At 42.8% G+C, this 21858-nt stretch overlaps 1 protein-coding gene across 1 annotated transcript in view; it reads right to left on the minus strand.

Moving 5' to 3' along the window:
* The window catches only part of LOC309559885 (carboxyl-terminal PDZ ligand of neuronal nitric oxide synthase protein-like), a 217694-nt gene that overhangs the window by 29878 nt on the left and 165958 nt on the right, over nucleotides 1-21858 (minus strand). The window contains exons 5-8 of the mRNA XM_082263318.1: nucleotides 9239-9347; nucleotides 8652-8793; nucleotides 8023-8180; nucleotides 4555-4722 (exon numbers count right to left, since the gene is read on the minus strand). Of these exons, the coding sequence (XP_082119444.1) occupies nucleotides 4555-4722; nucleotides 8023-8180; nucleotides 8652-8793; nucleotides 9239-9347 (577 nt within the window). The remainder of the gene's footprint in view (nucleotides 1-4554; nucleotides 4723-8022; nucleotides 8181-8651; nucleotides 8794-9238; nucleotides 9348-21858) is intronic.

Raw genomic sequence — 21858 nt, forward strand, 5'->3', positions numbered from 1 at the left:
TTGGTGATTGACATAAGCCATGACTGTGGTATTGTCTGATTGAATGCACACTGGAAAGCCCTGAAGACAATGAGTCACAGTCTGATCACTTGGAGTTCCAAGACATTGATCAGGAGTCTGGACTCTTCCAGCGTCCAGATCCCCTGAGCAGAATGCTTGCCGAGGATGCCTCCCCAGCCGGACAGGCTGGCATTCGTGGTAACCACTGTCCAAGACAAGGGGAGGAAGGAATTTCTCAGCCGAAGCGGTGAAGAACTAAGCCCCCATATCAGGGACTTCTTCGTGCCCCGACTCAGCCGGATCTGATTGTCCAGAGACTGCGGAGTCTTGTCCTATTGGAAAAAAAAAAAAGATTTTCCCTTTGCAGGGACCTTGTATGGAACTGTGCAAACTGAACCACCTCGAAGGTAGACACCGTCAGGTCCAGCACCCCCATACAAGTTCAGAGGGATGACCATTTGTTAGACAGCAGGAAGCGAATTGCAGCCTGCAATTTCTGGAGTTTGTCCAACAGAAGGCGCACTCTGGCTAGGGCGGAGTCGAGAGTCAGGCCCAGATAGTCCAGCTTTGGAGACAGAACCAGAGCAGACTTCTGAAAATTCAGAATCCAGCTGAACTCCCGCAGAGTTTGTATTGTGATCTCCAGGTTCCCCACTAGAGCAGAGGGAGACTCCGCTCGCAAAAGGAAATCGTCCAAGTAGCTCAGTACCGTGATTCCCCGTTTGTGTATCAAAGTTTCGCAACACTTTTGTGAAGACCCGAGAAGCAGATGCGAGACCAAAGGGTAACGCCACAAAATGATAATGCTCCTCTCCCACAGCAAAGCTGAGAAAACCCTGGTGACTGGCACATATTGGAATGTGAAGGTAGGCATTCTTAATCTCAATAAGAGGCGAGGAAATCTCCCTGACGCAGGGATGCCACCACCATTCGAATGGACTCCATTCTGTACTTCTGTACACGCACAAAGCAGTTTAGCACCTTGAGGTCCAGGATTGGATGCACTTTGCCTTCCTTCCTGGGAACAGGTTTGAGTAAAAACCCCAAAAACGTTCCGAGGACAGAACCGAGACAATCACCCCTTGAAGGAACAGGTCTTGTACCTCCCCAAAATGGCCCTGTAAGCGGTCTGGGGACAGGTGCAAGTTGGAAGTAAAAAACCTTGCTGGGGGGACAAGAGCAAAACTAGATCTTGTAGCCGGACAGAACGACTTTGTGGACCCACTTGTCTTGCACCCGGGAAATCCATGGGTCCGGAAACCAGCGAAGACGTCCCCCCACCCCCGATACTGGTGAGGGTGCACCTTCATGCAGAGGAGGCCTTTTCCCCGGGTCTGGATAAACCTGATCTTGGCTTGCCAGACCAGGTTCATTTGGATCCTCCATAAGAGGCCCTGAAAGGCTTGGAGCCCTTGTCAGTCAACCCTGAGGGACGAAAAAACTTCTTATGAGCTGAGAAGGAAGGCTCAGGTCTATGACGAGGTTCCTTGCTTTTAGTAGCCTGCGTAAGAAAAGTACTCTTCCCCCCCCCTGTGAGACCTTTAATGATGTCATCCAGGGTAGCTCCAAACAGGCGATCTCCTTGAAAAGGAAGATCGGTCAAGGCCTTTTTTTAAGTCTGAATCGCAGACCAGCACTTGAGCCAAAAAAACACGTCTTATGTAATAATCTAATTTTCTGAGATATTGAAATTTGGGTTTTCACTAGTTGTAAGCCATAATCATGAAAATTAAAAGAAAGAAATGCTTGAAATATATCACTCTGTGTGCAACGCATCTATATAAAAGATAGGAGTTTAACTTTTTGAATTAAACTACTGAAATAATTTCACTTTTTGATGATATTCTAAATTTTATGAGATGCACCTGTAGTAGGGTTCCTTAACAAAAAAAGGTGAAACAATATCCTTTGAACCATAACCCTTGATAATTGTTTGTCTAAGCCACTAAAAAAATAGTGAAACAAAACAAGAAGCAGGTTCCCCTTTATGGGTACTCTCATGAATAGCAGAGTTAGTCTTTCTAATGTAAGCAGTGTCTGAAAAGTGGACGCAAGCACTACATCCAGGCAATGGAGGGAGATCTCCTGATGAATTGGTGGCAGGCAGGAGGATGAAAGAACAATGTCTTGGTTGCCGGGAAAGCTCGAAACTACCTTAGGAAGGAAGAAAGTTCTGGGGCCCCAACATCACCTTGTCCTTGTGCATGACCAAAAAGGGTCTGGGTGGTTCAAGCTATGTTGTCTGCCAGAACCTGTGCCAACTGCTTCCTCAATAGGACGTCAACCAGATATCCTGAGTATCTGTACAATTTTTGTTTGCATTTGCGTTCATGTGTGGTATGCAATAAATTCCTAGAGATGTCACAGTTATTGAGATGTACGGACAGGATGATGGGACTAACCCGCACCAGGTGGACCTAGCTTACATCCAGAAGCACATACTATGTTGTTACAGTTTTCAATTTGAGAGAGATTCCACAAAGGCAATAAAATGCATGACCCGCACAGTTGCTACCACACAGGACCTCCTTCTGCTCAGATGTCTCCCAGACACCCAACAGAGATTTATTGTATAGATGGCAAACACAGCTGCTTTTCTTCCGCATTTGAAAGAGGGTATTTCATCTTGTGGACTTTTACTTGCTATTTATGCATGGAGCGCATGAGGTTTACAAGACACACACCTGGATTGGAGTGATGCGCAAAGTGGCATATGGTGTTTCCAAGTCATACAGTCATTTAAAAAATGCAAGTACAGCCCATGTATATTGTAGAGGTTTTTAACATAATTGAACAAGCAAGAATTACATCATAGCCTACAGATAAATGTGATGTACTTGAAAAAATGACACATAAAATTGACATAGGGGTCCTTTCACACAGGCATTACTTTAACTGACAATTGCGTGGTCAATGCGATGCTGTACCCTAAAATAAAATAAGAGCTTTCTTTTGGTGGTATTTGATCACCTGTGCGATTTTTATTTATTGCGCTATAAAAAAAAAAGAGCGACAATTCTGAAAAAAAGAAAAACAACAAATTGTTTACTTTCTGCTATAAAACATTCCCAAAAAAAAAAAAAAAAAAATCAAAATTTTTCATCCTTTCAGGCCAATTTGTATTCTGCTACATATTTTTGGTAAACAAAATCCAAATAAGCGTATTTTGATTGGTTTGCGCAAAAGTTATCGTGTCTACAAACTAGGGGAAAGATTTATGTCATTTTTTTTTTTTTTTTACTAGTAATGGCGGCGATCTGCAATTTTTAGCGGGACTGCGACATTGCGGCGGACAGATCGGACCCCTAACTGACATTTTTTACACTTTTGGGGGGACCAGTGACATTACTACAGTAATCAGTGCTAAAAATATGCACTGTTACTATAATAAGGACACTGGCAGGGAAGGGGTTAACAGAGGAGCAATTTAAAGGGTTAAGTGTGAGCCTAGATCTGCTAAGAGGCTGTGTGTGTAGATGGATGGTGGTGGTCGTCGTCGTCTCTGATCTGGATCTTTGCTCCTGTGTTCCTCTAATTCAGTAACCAGGCAGATTTGATGGATTTAGAAGGATTTCTGCATTACAGGGGTTGCTTTCCACACAAAGGAATATATAATGATTATAACCCTGGTAAGTTTATTTTGGCTGAAGTTGGACCAAAGCAACAATTAAAGGGCTGAACTTGTACAACTTTATTGCTGTTCTGCATAAAACTTTGGAACTATACTTTTTTGACTGGCTAATGTATGGTTATTATTATCATATCATCTTACAACTGAATTAAATGGCTTTTATTTGGAGACTGACTTATGATACAGGATAATATATATCCAGGGCTGGAGCAAGGTCAAAGTTCAGAGTTCTAAATTTACTATTTTTTGTTATATTAGTCACAATGATTTCACTTATATTATGGAACTGACTTATCCCTACATAGGAAGTAAACAGTGTTTTGGTGGCCGAGCTATTTGATTTTTATTATATTTAGGATTTAAACAAAAATGCAACTTTGAATTATCTTAGGTGGTCTTCCGAGGATAAGACACCAGTAATAACTGATGCAAACCTCCAATAGAAGCTCCATATAGACTATATGTATGGACATAAGGGGCTATATATAAATGTGTTGCTTTTATATGGCTATTTAACCTATTATAGAAAGAACTTTGTATAGCAATTTTATTAAAGATATTTGTATGTTTTTCTATAAATGTGGATCTGATACATAAAGCTTTTCTATCCAAGGTCTCTTATGAATACTAGAAATTAAAGCAACGTATCCTCCTAAAATACTTTTGTATTTGATTTTTATTTAGTTTCTCGGAGGATAGAAACCTTACCTCTCATATATAAAATTATATTTATTCTGTAAAACTCAATGCCCAAGAGCTTTACATCAACTATCTTTATTTTAACATAAATGGGCCCATAATTTATCACATTTCCAGCTAACCTACTTCACGGTTCTTTCTGAAAATCGGAGAGCAGAACTGGCTCCATCTCCCTTCCTAATGAAGTCTGGGAGGTCTGGTCTCACATAAGACTGTGCACTCACCTGGGCTACAGCCACCTGCGTCTGCTGCTGCTGTTGGAGAAGCTGGTGCTGTAGGAGCTGTAGGCGGTGCTGTGAGGCCAGAGGGGTGAGGACGGAGACCGAAGAGGCACAGCTTGGGGTGTGAAAATTCTGGGACAGCGATGAGAAAGTGGAACAATTTTCAATATCCTGTAATCAAAGCACAGACAGTGAGGGTTGGGTACATGCTCCAAAATCATAAAATAAAAATGTATTCTGAAACAGCTGCAAAAAGTGGATTTGTCTTCATGCCCAAGTGGATTTGTCTTCATGCGTTAAATGAGAAAGTTACACAAATGACAGTCAGCCGACTAATCCAGGGTAATAAATAGCAATATGAGAGGCAGGTAGGTGTTGAGGTGTGGTAAGTCACACATGACTGCACGCAGCAGTCATCTAATGCCCACATCTTAAAAGTAAAATGACAATTGAGGCTTCTGTCCTCAGCAAGCAATCAAGATGCATTTAAACTGAATGCCTGCTGAATCTTTTAGTTTTCATTCAACAGTTCTATTTATTTGCTGTCATGGCAGACAGTCTTCCGCTAGGGGGCTCCAACGCCAAAATATAAAACTTTAAAGGCCAGGAAGGAAAATGAGCAACAGGACAATATCAGGCTGTTAAGTAGAGCCGCCTACCAATTTACAAGACATTTAAACTTAATTCAGAGGCCGTTCACTCATGAGTCGTTTATTGGTTGGAAATGGCATCAGAAATGATGGCTTCTCATAAATCACTGATATAGATGCTGAGAAAAATGACAAAATAAATAAACCCAGCAACTTTCACGTAGTACATTACGTGGCCCATTTCTCCACTATAATAATTGGATTTTCCCAAAGCTGATAACGCTTACAAAAGATATTAACACTTTACAATACACTTGCATGAAATAATTCTCTTTTTAATGTACAAATTGTTTTGTGGCTTAGATCTGCTGAAATAATTGCATTCATGTATACTGTCAATTTTTGATATGTCCTGCATGAGAAGCCAGTTAACAAATATTATCTCCCAGGTTTTGCTCCATCTGGCTGGTGAAACAGTGACTTCTACTGTTATGACCAGTATGTCTACTGTGGAGTACAGGAAAAGGAGCCATTTAAGTGAACATACAGTACATGAAAATTCAAGAGAAATACAGGATTTATTGTGCTAAATGTGTGTTTGATGGGGAAAAATATAAATTTTAGAGCAGTGAATCTTTTTGTAAACTAAATGTTACACTGTGAACTAAAACAACTAAGGCATATAAAACAACTGATACAGGTTTTCTTTCTTTCTTACATTGGAGCACAGGCAATCAGTATCTCCTGAAACATTAAAGTCATAAATACTTGGTGGCGCCGCTCCAGCTGAGGTGTAGCGCCCTATTGGCATTTAGGATAGTAGGGATGCCAGCTTAAGGAAAACTCATCCAGTGAGCAATGAACATTTTAGCTTGAAACCGCTGCTTGCTATAGCCGATCTTAGTACGGATGTATATACATGTGTAGCAGGCTGCCATTCTTTGATAATGCAGACTTACCCTCTGCTTCTTCAGACTGTCTCTCTGCACCTTTAAGACTGCTTGCAGCACCTTTAAGACTGCTTGCAGAAGAGATCAGCCTCTCACAGGAAGTGGAAGAACAGGATTGCGGGAGATGTAGTTCTGCATATTGAGCAGACTGTTACCTGGATTACTGAGGAAACGGCACTCCCAGGGAGCAACGGGGAAAGTGAAGGAACATGCAAGAGCCTATAAACCTGTCTGCTTCACAGTGCGTGAAAATTCCCTACCCTCGTCACTTCCAGTGCGAGTACGCCATTCATCAGCTGAGCCGCCTCCCAGTGCGCATGCTCACAGCTGCGGAGGGTAGGAAATTTTCACGGGGTAGTGTTTTCTAATGTTACACCGCGTCATTCATCAGCTGTTAGCCGCAATTTATATTTTCATAGAGCCGCCGCCGCTTTAACATTTTCCTGGAGCCGAGATCAGGAAATTCTCAGTGAAAGTGAATGTTACGTTAAAAAAAACACTCTACCCGTGATTTATATTTTCATAGACCCGCCGCCACTTTAACATTTTCCTGAAGCCGAGATCAGGGACGTCTCATGGGTTGGAGCCAAGATCATTTCATTTAGTGGCTGGGCATGCGCAGTGGGATGCGCGGCAACAGCTGATGAATGGCGTGGTGTAACGTTAAAAAACACTACCCCGTGAAAATTCCCTACCCTCTGCAGCTGTGAGCATGAGCACTGGAAAGCGGCTCAGCTGATGAACGACGTACCCGCGCCGGAAGTGGGTAGGGTTTTTGACAGAACACCGGGACTCAGCGAGGACAGACCAGCCTGAGAGGTGTGTCAGGGCACTGTTGGTAATTGAGAACTAGTACATGCATCCTAGCGAGAGCGGAGCCCATCCTCAGCGGCGCAGATGCTGGTGACTACATAGCGGCAGCAGTTCCAGAGAAACTGAGCTGAGCAGACTGACCAGGACAGCTAAGTATAGATCACTCCCAGACCCAGGAGCGTGCATCACCTGTGTCACAGGATCGTCACATGTGGACGTTGACAGACGGACGAGTGCCTGGTGTAATCCTAATTGCAAGTATAAATTTGTATCTATAACACACTGATTACAGACAGGTTTACATATACACTATTACCTTGGGATTACAAATATCAAGCTGAATAGTGATAAGAGCTCTAACTGCCGGCGAAGACTTAGTAAGGCCTTGCTAGGAGAGGGAATTAAGAACCTGCGGTCTTAAAGGGGACCTGTTATAATAATATTGAGTCATTATTACCAAATTACGTCTGTTAACCAGTGAGTTATACCTGTTCACCTTTGAGTTATACTTGTTTATCTATCCAAGTAAAATCACAAAACGTTATTCCATTTGTGTCTATGGGTTTCTTAATGGTGTATACACTCTAAAATTGCCAGGTGTGCCAGTGGGGCGGGGCTTGTTCTTGGGGTTGAAAGGTAGAATGCGGGACCCATTATACTTAAGCGGCTCCTGCGGGGGGGGGTAGCACTACACATGTGAAAGCTGCAGAACATGTCGAGCCATGCCCTCTGACATGTTTCGCAACACCCACTCGAAGTCATGCGCAGCATTGACTAAGGCTTAGACATGTACTGTATACATTCATACTAGCAATGGCTATGGCGAATGGTGGTTTCAAACTATCCTGTAACATTGAAGTTATTGCTGCCATTCTGCAGATAGTGTGAGATTTTATGTGCCTGCCACCTTCTGGCAGGCACATAAAATGGTAATATAAATGGTAATAGCTCCATGTCACTATCAAATATCATTTCTTAAATGTTACTAATAATTGTTGAATGTGATCACAGCTGCTATAATAACTATAACTCAGTTTTCTGGATGACTGTCAAAAAGGTTCACTGTGGTTGGCCAGTTTCTGCTGTGAGTACCCAGAATCCTCTTGTTCAGGTCTTACCTGACCATTTTGTTCTTTTAGCACTGTCAGACATTTGACAAGGCCCAGGTCTGGTGCAGACACAGCACGTTCACAGGTTCTCTTCTCTACAGCGGCTCTGTTGAGATTTCCATCAGCTTCTTGTGTATCTTTATTTTCTGCTCCTGTCAGCTGTCGCCCTATTAGAAGTAGAAAAGATTATAAAAATTAAAAGAAAAAAACCTTTAATAAATTGTCACCACACGTGGAATACTAATCCGCCCGCAGCTTCATTTGCATGGAATTTGCATCAAGTATAAAACATTTCTAACTGTATCAGATGTCAAAATATCTGCTTCTTCAGCAAGATCCTCCCAACTTGCCTTTAACTCTCCCTTTTCTGGCTGTGATTAGCAAGCTATACAGTGAATGAGCAATTACACAAGGACAAAGGGAGCTCTGCTAATTTACATATAAATTTATGGATTACATGCATGGCTGAGGAATATTAACAGGCCTAAAATAAGCCCATATATTGTCATTTGTCATTCTGTTTGGCTGCAGTCAGTGTGGATGTGATTGTCATTTAGATAGTTTTAGGTGCACAAAACAATAGTCAGCTGTTCTCCCAGCTGAGCACAATGTGTTATTGCACTTTTGTCTCCAGCTACCTTCCAGTTTTGTCTCTTCCAGGGACTTGTCACTGGCCCCGTCCGCCTGTCCGTCTGCATTCTGCTGAGCGTGCTGGAGGCTCATTTTGTGACACACTTCAAATGCCTGTCCGACTGTCCGCACAATTTGCATGGCCTGGCTCTGCCAAGAAAGGGTGAAAAACATATGCCATTTGTAGAGAATATAATTACACAGCAACCACTATGCAGGGCAGAGCACCCTAAATGTAAGACAAAGGAAATCACAAAGAGCAAATAATGGTTTTCTAAAAATGATTAATCGCATTTTAAATAAACTATGATTCCTAAAATGTTATTTCTTAGTTCAAGCAATTTACAGCTAATATGATGCATGGAGATTTCCTGAAAATTCCCACAGTGCCAACTGATACAACATGGACAGCCTCTTCACTACAAACACTTCATGACATTGGCTCTAAATGATCACATGCAATAAGCAGAATCATGTTTTAATCAATGTCTGAAAGAACAATCTGCTTTGCCTCATAGCAACCAGACAATGAATGTGATTGGTGGCTTCCCCTGCACACAAGGAAAAATTTAGGGTCCACCTCAGTAGCACTTACTTTCTTCTTGGATTTGAAGACATTACATTTGAAAGTGTTGCTGGCACCGTCCCGTGCAATATAGCTGAATATCTTTAGATCTTGTGAGTCGTGTGAAACGTAAAATATTCTGCAAAAAAAGAAAAAAAAAAACAAAAACTTTTCAGTTCGCCTGTCATCCTGTAAATGGCGTTTCCATCATGAATATTCAGCGCAGCCTGGAAGAGGGACGAGGAGATTAAACATTCAGGAGAGAACTGGGCCAGGCTGGAAATAGAATATGATCATATTCTGGAATTGGGTGAAATTATGCTGGCACTTAGCAACTGCCACACTGCCAACTAGCTGCTCAGCAGAATGAAGCCTAAATCCAAATTTCCCTTCTATGTAATATTCTTGCAGAAAGCTGTGAACACGTCCTAAAATCTCTTTCTTGAAGTTTCTGACTCCCAACTAGACCGTCAATTTTAAGAGGGATCATGCTGCAAAACACTGGTGCTCAAAGAAATTACTGACTGAGAGCACACCCTTGAGGGAAAGTATTCTCCTGCACATAGCCAACTTTCTAAGACACACTTCTGGGAGCACTAAAAATTCTGGCTGGACCCACTGCACACTACTATACACACTTTCTGGCAAAGTTTGCACAAAAACAGGATTTATTTTGTTCACATACATTGCAATACATGTGTAAGCTGGCAACCTGCGCCAAAGTTATCCCTTTCTGGCCAGTCCCTACTCTGCTTTGCAAAATACAAATGATCCAGTGGATATAATGCCAGTATGGGGCAAAAATACACATTTGTTTGTGGACTGGTGGGAAGGCAATAGTAGATCAGGAAAACTGAAACCCCACCACTCAGTCTGTGAGAATAGAACAAATTGAACAGAAATTATCATCAAAGAAGTGTAATGCTTTTCGCTGCCAGAACGGTTTTTCCAAAATTTTTTGCACACATTTAAAAAAATAATTTGAGGTCTAAAGTTAAAACCCACAAATATTATACATTTTCTGAAAGCAGGCACCCTGGAGAATACGTTACAATTTTGGTATTTCACACAATATTAGCGCATGTAAAAATTCAGGTAAAAAAAACACTAAAGTTAAAGTATAACTAAAGGCAAAACCTTTTGTGAAGGTGGAGTGGAGATGAATTAGAACACCTGTTTTTATTGAGGACTGCACCCTCCATTAGAAGGATTGCCTTATAGGTCCTTCTAGTTCTACTTTAATTTTAGGGCACACCAATATTGAATATATTGAATATCAATTTTTTCGTAAAGTATAAAAAATTAGGTTGCGCCGAGAAATGAGAGCACAAACATGCCAAGCCCTTAAAATGATGTGTGCTTGTGAAACGGTAACAAACTTTGGTACCCTAAACGTTCCATAGGTGACACTTAAAGCCCCTACAGGTCCTCTGTTGAGAGTTAACTGTGAATAATGGCCCTACAATTGATGCTCTCACTGGTGTGCGTGGCGATATGCAATATGTGTAGCGCAATTGATGGAATAATGTGTAGGCACCCACTACACGTGTTTGCTTTAGTATGGGCGTGTATATGGGGGGGTGGCTAAAAAAACATTTTGCGGTTTGGATTCTTAGGTGTGACCTTTTTTTTTATACTTTTTTTTCAGTAAAGTTTATTTAGGCTCATGGGTATAATTTTATTTTTACACTTTTTCCTACTAAACTTTATTTTTTTTATCACATAGTGGACAAAAGTTCCCTGTAATACTTTTTTGTGACAGGTTCTCTTTAATGAGGCATCAGGAGTCTTCTAGATCCCTGCTGTCTCACTTGCTCACCCTTGAGGCTAATGGAGCAGCAGGGCACGGAAGTGAAATTTTACTGTGACATCACTGTGATTGAAACAGTTTTATACTGAATTTACCTCCCGTGCAAAGATAACCTTTTTTCTTTATAGTCCAGTGAGGGACACAGGAATTCTTAAGACATCTTGACTGTCATATTTTGCTGCTGCTTACAGAAGAAGTAGACACTGGCAACAAAAAAAGGCTGTCAGCCAGCACAGAATAACCCTGCCCACAACTGTCATGCCTCAATTTCTGTTAGTGTCCTCGGGAGAGTGGTTAAACTTTCTTCAGATCTGCTGTCATTTTTTTTGTTTTCCTAAGTGCTGATTCACACCAGATGCGATGGGACTGCGTTGGGTGGCTATTCCATTCCCAGTGCAGAACCACCAGATGGACAAGGCAAAACGCTTTGTCTCCCATGTGCCCAGTTCACTTTATTGTGTTGCGGTGATGTGCAGGCACAGTGCATGCAGTACTTTTTATCAGTGCCACACAGTGTGAGGCAATCTACTCGCACCACGCAGGCGGTAATTGAACTTTGAGATGTCTGTGTGACATTTCAATAAAGTTCTTTAAAAAAAGAGCAATCAGCAGATCGCTGGTGCCATGCAGGTCTCCTGCAGATCTGAGCTGTGTGAATGAATGATGGAAAATGGGAATGATGGGATGTGTGGGTGGAGCCCTGCACGGCCGTGATGATTTCAAAAAGTGACAGCTAGTGCAAGGAACTTCTCCCCATACTGCTGTCATAGGGAGTGGCAGGATCGGGGACCAGCTGCAGCATTGGGAACATGTTACATGCTCCACCCTAAAAATGAAAATGAAAACCAAGCCAAGCAACGAGAATGTACGGGAGGCTGACACGCGCCCCCTCCTTTTGCCACTGTACGTCCCTGCTCATGACTACATTGTTGGATGGCTGTGGAGGGGGATGGACAGCACATATAAATCTTGTAGGAGCATGGTACTACATGCACTTTGTCCTATGGTAGACAGAACACCAAAAAACTGCAATGAGAGTTCTACTTTAAGTTGCACCAGGTGGATATTCAGGCCTTATCGGATATCAGCTTTTGATGTTAGATCCTTCAGATGGCCGTTGAGCTGCAAGCAGTTCCCATTTTAAGTCTCTTGGGCATATTACCCTTTGTTACTATGTTGCCCAGCCCTCTTTTGGACTGCTTTTGGACATCCCGACAGTCTAAAATTCTTAAAATCCTTCTCTTGGAGTCCATTGAGGGAAACCGCTCCTTCTCTAATGGTTTTTTCCATACTCTCTGTACTACTTTGCTACACAACTGAGGCACGATGCTGGCCATTGGCCTTTTTTGTTACCAGTGTCACTTTCTCCTGTAGGCAGCAGTATAACCTGTGTACTACAACAGACTCCAAGAAAAGGATTTTACAGTGCAATATCTAATGTTTATTTTTGTTATAAATTGATTTGCACATTTTGTTATACATTGGATCCACGTGAGAAAGAGAATTAGTAGCTGCTGTCAGAATACATTTCATCTTTCCTAAATTCAAAATACACTAATCAAAATACTATTCTCTTTGTATGGAGAACAAGAGAAAAATAAATGAAGAGTGTCTATTTGATGATATGGTAGAATAAAAAAAAAAAAAAAAGAAATATTGTGAATCTGGTTACACATTCTATTTGCGAGTGTCAATAACACCCCTTTTACTTAATGTAATTTAAAAGTTCACTGCGATGAGAGTCTCCTAGAGCAGGATGCAGGATAATACATATGCTGCTTCTGGAAACTCTCCAGTAATCACATGACGCAGGCAAGCGGTCCCCATTGGGGGCTTTACGAGGTGTTCTACATATCTGTGTACTATCTCTTACCCCAAAGGAGCTTCTGCCATCACTGATATTGCTAAACAATAAATCACAATAAATCTAAAATAATATAAAGCAAACATTTCAGAACTGGCAAGCTAATAACAGGATTTTTGTCTTACTGTAACATCCTTTTCTCTGATGTTCATTGATGGACACAGCTTCATATCTTCTTTGACAGATGAGTTATGCTGCTCTCCTTAGGAGTAGGACACTAGGCGGAAAAGGGTTAGCAAAGCTTGACTACGCCTATAGGGCATTCCTAGGGGGTATACTCCCACTTACTGCTCTAGGACTTCAGTTTTGTAACAATCAGTGTCAGAAGAATACATAACCGAACTCCACAGAGGGGTGGGTGCTGTGTCCATCAATGAACACCAGAGAAAAGGATTTTACGGTAGGACAAAAATCAATTTTTCTCTTTCGTTCATTGACGGACACAGCTTCATATCTTCTTTGACAGATGGGACATCCCAAAGCAGTGTCAGCATGAGGGGTGGGAAAAAACACAGCAATAAACATATTTCCCAAAAAGGGCTAAACTTCGCTAACCAGGTTAACCAGGAGCTCAACCAGGAACAACTGGAGCTCACCTACCAGAAAAAAAACATCCTCAGGAGGCAGAAGTTTCTGCCACAGCGGCCTGCAAAACTTTGCGGCCAAATGCAGCATCTGCAGATGGATGCGAAAATATCCACCTTGTAGAACTTGGTGAATGTGTGTACAGATGACTAGGTGGCCGCTTTGCAAACCTGGACCACTGACGCCTGGAACTGGAAGGTCCAGGAGGCACTAAGCGCCCTCGTAGAATGTACCTTAACAGGGAAAGGAGGAACCTGACCTTTAATTGAATAGGCCTGCACCACGTCTGCCTGATCCATCTGAAAATGGTCGCAGCAGATGCAGCCTGCCCCTTACGGGGACCATCCGTAAGGAGAAACAAGAAATCCGATTTGCAAATTGACTCAGTCGCCATCAAGTACACCCTAATGGCCGGACCACATCCAAAGAATACAAGGCAACTTCTTTTGGATGCTTTGGCTTGGGACACAATGAAGGCAACACATATAAGTGGAACCCCGAAACGACCTTAGGAAGGAATGACTGATAAGGACGGAGCACCACTTTGTCCCTGTGAACCACCAGGTAAGGGGACTGACAGGACAATGCAGCCAGCTCAGAGACCCTGCGTGCAGAAGTAATAGCTACCAAGAAAGTCACTTTCTGTGACAAGGTAAGCAGAGGAATTTCACGAATATTCTCAAAGGGTGGTTTTTTAAGAAAGGACAGTACCAGATTAAGATTCCCACGGGGGGCACCTGGGACCGTACTGAAGGAGCCAAGTGGCGAACTCCCTGCACGAAGGTGTGAACCAAGGAATTTGTGGTCATCTTCCTTTGGAAGAAAATTGCCAAAGCTGAAATCTGGCCCTAATGGTGTTCAGGGCCAAACACTTAAATACACCTCTCTGTAGAAACTCCAGCAGACATGATACCGAAACTTGATGGTAAATATTTCGAGAAGTAGATTTCCTAGCTTTAAATAGCCAGGCCGTTCAATCCAGCAACCGTAAAGCAGGATGGAAGATCGGTCCCTGAGATTAAAGATCTTCTCTGAGAGGAAGCCGCCAAGAGGCATCAGCTACCAGTCTTACCAGGCCCGTGTAGCAGGCCTGACGAGGCCAGTCTGAGGCCACCAGAATTACTGGAATCCCTTCTGTCTCAATTCTGTGCGAAAGTCTTGGAAGAAGCTAGGGGAAAGGCATAAATTAGATGATACTGGCCCCAAGGGGCCACCAGAGCATCTGCCAGAAGGTCTCGAGACCTTGCCACAAACCTCTGAACCTTCCGGTTGAGACGAGAGGCCAAAAGGCCATATCGGGGTTCCCCCACAGTTGTTGAAACACTTCCGGGTGAAGGGACCATTCACCCGGACACAGTGCCTGTCGACTGAGGTAGTCCGCCTGCCAATTCCCCCCCCCCCCCCTTGAATGTGCACAGCAGAGAGGGCTGGAACAAGGCATTATGCCCACCTTAGAATGCCAGCCACTTCTTTGGCCGCTAGGGCACTTTTGGTCCCCCCTTGGTAATTGACATATGCCACAGCAGTGGCATTGTCCGATTGAATCCTTACCTGACACCCCTATAGACGATCTGTCCCCTGGGACAGGCAAAGCTTGATCGCCCGAATTCCCAGGATGTTGCTCGGCAGACTGGACTCCTCCCAAGACCAGAACCCGTGGGCTGATTCCGTGCCCAAGACACCCCCCCACCAGGACACGCTGGCGTCCATGGTAACCACTGTCCAGTACAGGGGAGAAAGGACTTCCCTTGTCGAAGCGTCGGGGAGTGGAGCCACCATATCAGAGACCCTCTCGTACCCCGACTCAACAGAATCAGATTGTCCAGAGATTGTGGATTCTTGTCCCATTTGGCTAGAGTCTTTTTTGCAGAGGTCTAGTATGGAAGTGAGCAAATGGAACAGCCTCGAAGGTGGAGACCATCAGGCCTAGCACCTGCATGCAAGTTCTGAGAGACGGCAGGCGATTGGACAACAAGAGCCAAATTGCATGCTGCAATTTCAACAGTTTTGTTTCTGGAAGAAACACCCGGGCTGAGGCTGAATCCAGAGTCAGACCCAGGTAGTCCAGCTTGTTGGACGGGGTCAAGGCTGACTTTTGAAAATTCAGAGTCCAGCCGAACTCATGCAGAGTTCGCACCGCGATGTCCAGATCTTCCTTCAGAACAGATGAGACTCTTCTCTCAGAAGAAGAGCTGAAATTCTACCGTCGCTACATAGAAGACATAATATTGATCTGAAATGGAACAACGGAGTGGTTACAAGAATTCATGGATGACATCAACCACAACAGATATGGTATAACTTTTACAGGAGGGTGGGACCACAGGGAAGTCAACTATCTGGACCTCAATTTATATAAAGTAGACAATAGAATAGGAACAAAAACATTTTTCAAACACACTGATAGGAATGGATACATTCCAACCAACAGCTGTCACCAACCAAAATGGATTGGCAACATCCCCAAGGGGCAGCTGCTAAGAATCAAGAGAAACTGCAGCAATTCCAAAGATTATGATGAACAGGCTGATATACTTATTGGAAGATTCCTTGAGAAGGGATACAAAAGGAGAGAACTTGAAAACTTGAAAAGGAAGATAGGGAATATGGAAAGAGACCCTCTACTAAACAGCAATAAAAAAGAAAATAACAAGGATATGGAATTAGCATTTGTCACGGGTTTTAACAGACAGTATAAAGAGTTGGAAAAAGCCACTAAAAAACATTGGGGCATACTGAAATCTGACAAAACCCTGAAAAAGATTTTACCTAAAGGCCCCAGATCTATAGGAAAGCGCCCAATTTTAGAAACAAATTGGTCCATAATGTGGTTGACCCTCCCCCCCAATAGAAATCAGAATCTGTCCAGGAATAAAAGGTTTTTACAGATGCCAGACTCTTGTAAAAGGAGTAGGAAGCAGCCCCGGAAAAAAAGAGTTCCTTTAAATCCATGGTGACGGGCAAGGATTTTAAAAACAGGGAACTCATCTCCTGCAAAAGTACCCACGTTACTTATGTCCTGGAGTGCCCATGTAAATTGCAATATGTGGGCAGAACCACAAGACCCCTGCATGTAAGGATACAGGAACACATCAATAATATCAAGAAAGGTTTCCCAAAGCATAGCGTCTAGAGACATTTTAGGGAAACCCATGCAAGAGACCCTGGAGTTATGACCTTCTATGGGATTAACAGGATTAAAGATCATTGGAGAGGCACAAACAAGAGGATTAAAGTCTCACAAAACGAAACAAAATGGATTTTTCCTACTGAATACTCTCCAACCAGAAGGCCTTAACATCGACATAGACCTTTACTGTTTTTTAAGTTATCCATAAATATAGGCACATCTGTCCACACCCCCTAGACTAGGTCAGGGGCACCACACTAGGGATATCGATCTATAACCATGATATATATCACCATCCTTTAAACCTCCCTTTTAACATGTCCACACACTAATCTGCCAGGGGACCATACACACAAAATAAGACCTTTCTCTCTAATATATTATCCTTTTATGAAAAACACAGCTTTACATTTTTAGATAATACCTCCCCTTCTTTTATAATTTTATAGTACACTCGTATTTTCACCTTCTTAACCACTTGCCGACCGCCGCACGACTATCTACGTCGGCGGTCAGCCCCTCACAGGCAAACTAACGTAGGGCTACGTTGCTTGCTTGTGAGGGTCTAGGGAGCGAGCGCGTGCCGCCGGAGGCGCGCTCCCGCGTGGTCACGGACCCCCCCACGCGTGTGACCAGCGGACCCGATGTCCGCCGGCCACTCGGCGATCGGCGGGGGAGAGGGAGAATGTCAGGCAGCTTGTGTAAACAAGCCACCTGTCATTCTCCTCGCTGTAAAGACACTGATCACATGGATCTACTATGTAGATCCGTTGATCAGTGTCCTTACAGCTCAAGCCACAGCCAATCACAGTAGAAAGCACGCCCCTAGGGACACACACAGCCCCTCCCTCCCAAATAAAGTTAACCCCTTCACTACCAGTGTATTTTTACAGTAACAGTGCATATATATAGCACTGATTACTGTAGAAATGTCACTGGTAACCCCAAAAGTGTCAAAAATGTCAGTCAAGGGTCCGATCTGTCCGCCGCAATGTCGCAGTACCGCAAAAAAAAAACGCAGATCGCCGCCATTACGCGTTAAAAAAAACAACAAAAATGACAAAAATCTTTCCCTTTGTTAGTAAACGCGATAACTTTTGCGCAAACCAATCAAAATACGCTTTTTGCGATTTTTTTTACCAAACATAGGTAGCATAAAACAAATTGGCCGAAAATGTTAAAAAATTTTGATTTTTACATTTTTTTGGGGGGGAATTTCATATAAAAAAATGTGAAAAATATTGCTATTTTTGCAAAATTGACGCTCTTTTTTTGTTTATAGCGCGTGATCAAAAAATCGCACAGGTGATCAAATACCACCAAAAGAAAGCTCTGTTTGTGGGAAAAAAAGGACGCCAAATTCGTTTAGGTACAGCGTCGCACGACCGCCCAATTGTCCGTTAAAGTCACGCAGTGCCGAATCGCAAAATACCCCCTGGTCGGAATGGGGGTAAAATCTTCCGGGGCTTAAGTGGTTAATATCCAGGTAAATATATAGGGGATATCTATGACATACCTCTCCGTCACAAATGTACTAATAATTAACTCTCATTTTACCTACCCTGTGAAATAATATTTTTTTTAACATCATACAGTGTCCTGCTAGCCCCCTGTGAGGTATACTAACCAATGGGCAGAGGCACTTAATTATACACTATGGATTTCCTCACCCGATCTCCTAGTATACATATGCATCATATATTTTATATGATACTATACATGTGTGATCCATATGTAATTTTTTAATTTAATTTCCTTTATATATATATATATATATATATATATATGTTTTTATATTTTTTAAACTTTCACTATTTGCCACTCATTATTATGTATACTGAAGTTTAAATCAGCCTCAGAATCTGAGGAGGCAGATGAAACAGGTGATCCCAAAAGGGATGTCCAAAAGCAGTGTCACAATGAGGCGGCCACATAATAAGAACAGAAAAACAGACTAAGGGTTCTTTCGCACAGTTCGCCTCCGTTGCGAACTCCGTGCTGATCCCCGCTGAGCAGGCAGGTGACACCTCCCTCTCCGCTCTGTGTGTGGAGAGGGAGGTGTCAGAGCCCCGCTGCTCTCTATGGGGAATCGGATGAGAACGGACCGCCTGTCCACTCTCATCCGATCTCATGCGATCCGATCCCCTGAACGGATGGAAAATAGGGTTTCCATCAGTCCGGATTTCACGGACAGGATCAGAATCGAAAAGAAGTGGGTGAAATCCGCGGCCCCATAGGAATGCATGGAGGATCCGATCAGATCCGCCTAAAAAACGGACAGGCGGATCTGATCGGATCGTTCGTGTGAAAGGGGCCTTAGCACCTTAAAGTGATTGTAAAGTAAATACAAATGTAAATAACAAACAAATAAACTTACCTTCTCTGTGCAGTTGGTTTTCCACAAAGCAGCACAGATCCTCCTCTTGTCGGGTCCCTTGTTGCTGCTCCTGGCCCCTCCCTCCTATCAAGTGCCCCCACAGCAAGCAGTTTGCTATGGGGGCACCCGAGCTGCAACTCTGTGTGTCCATTCAGACATGGAGTTGCCATTTGGCTTGCCCCTTCTCTCTTCTGATTGGTTAACTGACTTTGATTGACGGGAGCCAATGGTGCTGCGGGTATGTCCCGGTTAATCAGGAGCGGCAAAGAGACTCGTGGACATCACTGGAGAGAGATGGGGCTCAGATAATTAGGGGGTGCTGGGGAGGCTGCTACACACAGTAGGCTTTTTATCTTAATGCATAGAATGCATTAAGATAAAAAACCTTCTGACTTTACAACTCCTTTAACCACTTCCATACTGGGCCAATTCTGGCACTCCTCTCCTACATGTAAAAATCATTTTTTTTTGCTAGAAAATTACTTAGACCCCCTAAACTTTTTTTTACGTCTTTTCTAGCCGAGACCCTAGGAAATAAGATGGGGGTCGATGCAACTTTTTCTGTCACACAGAATTTGCACAGTAATTTTTCAAACGCGTTTTTTTTTTTAAACAGTTTCATGAATTTTTAAAAAACCAAAACACTAAAAGTTCTCCGAATTTTTCATATAATGTGAAAGATGATGTTACGCCGAGTAAATAGATACCCAACATGTCACGCTTTAAATTTGCGCACACTCGTGGAAGGGGCGCCAAACTTTGGTACTTAAAAATCTCCATAGACAACATTTTCAAAATGTTTACAGGTTACCTGTTTAGAGTTACAGAGGAGGTCTTGGGCTAGAATTTTTGCTCTAGCTCTAGTGTTTGTGGCAATAACTCACGTGTGAATTGAACCCTGTTTACATATGTGGGCGCGACGTACGTATGCGTTGGCTTTCTGCGTGTGACCACGCGGGAACAGGGGACTTTCAATGTTTTTTTTATTTTTACTTTTCCTTTAAATTGTTTTTTTTTTTTCTCACTTTTATTCCTATTGTAAGGAATGTAAACATCCCTTGTAATAGGAATAGTGCATGACAGGCCCTCTTTATGGAGAGATTTGGGGTCAGTAAGACCTCATATCTCCCCTCCAGGCTGAAAAGCCTGACCTCAGATCTCTCCTCCAGGCTGGAAAGCCTGGCATCCCTTCCCTTCAAGCGGCTGAAAAAAAAAATTATATCTGAATGATGCCTGCAGCTGGTATATGCTTGTACAATGGTTTGCTGGATTCAGCATGAGATTATAGCAGTCAACACTGCAGGGCCCTTTACAATCAACAGGCAGTCGGTTTATGCCGATCATTAGGATCATTAAAGGAAGATGCATCTTACTATGGAATTATTATAGCTTTGCTTAAATCAGAAACTGAAGGCTGTAACACAGGCGGAGACACCCACTTATTATTAAGCAATTATTCAAAGGGATAAGTACAATAAAGAACCAGGGCAAACTAAACAACAAAGATAGTCGCTGTCACTCCTTGACAAAGTCATCAAAATAGGAGAGGTACAGAAAGATTATGGCTGAGTGCTTAAAGTGTATTTCCACTTTTTCAACCAAATGGGGATAACACCTACATTACATTTGTTACATGTTCCCATTCCATAGCATAACTTGAAAACGTGAAAAAATTGCAACTATTTTAAATGTTCTACTCTGGACTAGGTAGTTTTCTTTGTTTAAGATAGGGATGGGCAGCTGTGCATGCAAATCATCATTGTCAAATGTAACTACTGTAGATTTGAATATTGTCTGTCCTAATAAAAGGTTAAACTAGACTTGGAACAGGCTCACTCTAGCATTGTTCAAAAAAACAAAAATCTTGCAGTCAGCCTTGATATCTCCTGAAAATCATCTAAAAAAGGTAAGAAATATTTAAATTTCTTTTAGACATGTTGTGGGAATGGGAACATAACATACATACTGTATGTGGTGTTTCTTCAAACTAGACTGCAAAAGTGGAAATACGTTTTAAGCTTCCCAAAAGCTTTTGTGAAATCAAACATCACAGCAGGGGAACACAGGATTTTAAGCGTATCCCGATTGCCACAGGGTTTAGGCAGACTGTTCAATAATGCTCCTCCAGGATGCAGGCCCTGAATCTAACCCTTATTTTTCATGAAGGCTGCCAGCCACTTGAAACAATGACACATCAGAATTGCCTGAGGATGCAGAGGAAGAACTTTTTTTAACCAGTCGTTTTGGACATAAGCAAGCTCCACCTGTGATATGGGTCTGCAACTTTGCCACCAGGGAATCCATAGTTGTTGCTGGTCCTCAGTGATCTGAAGGTGGGAGAAGGGACCACAAGGACAGGGTAATGGCTTACACGTGTTGTAAAATGTCTCACCTGGAGCCCCTTTGCACCACCATACCGCCACAAAAGCAGATCCTGCAGGCCCCCCCACATAGGTATAGCCTCCCCTCTCTGACATACTGCCCCAGTATGTCAGAGAAACGACTCCCCAACAGAAGTACTTACATCTAGGGATGCACCGAAATGAAATTCTTGGCTGAAGCCGAATAATAATAAAATGTTTGGCCGAAGGCCGAATACCGAACGCGGTGTTTTGCATTTTTTCCATTTATTTTGCCAATTTTTTGTCCTCTCTCTTGTCCTCTCGTGTCTCTCTCTCTCTCTCTCTTGTCCTCTCACTCTCTCTCTCTTGTCCTCTCACTCTCTCTCTCTCTTGTCCTCTCACTCTCTCTCTCTCTCTTGTCCTCTCATGTCTCTCTCTCTCTCTCTTGTCCTCTCTCTCTCTCTCTCTTGTCCTCTCATGTTTCTCTCTCTCCCTAAATGTTACTGTAGGGAATGGGATTCAGTGCACACTGCAGCCTTGTA

This window comes from Pelophylax lessonae (assembly GCF_965119305.1).
Source record: "Pelophylax lessonae genome assembly, chromosome: 7".
NCBI classification, from domain to species: Eukaryota; Metazoa; Chordata; class Amphibia; order Anura; family Ranidae; genus Pelophylax; species Pelophylax lessonae.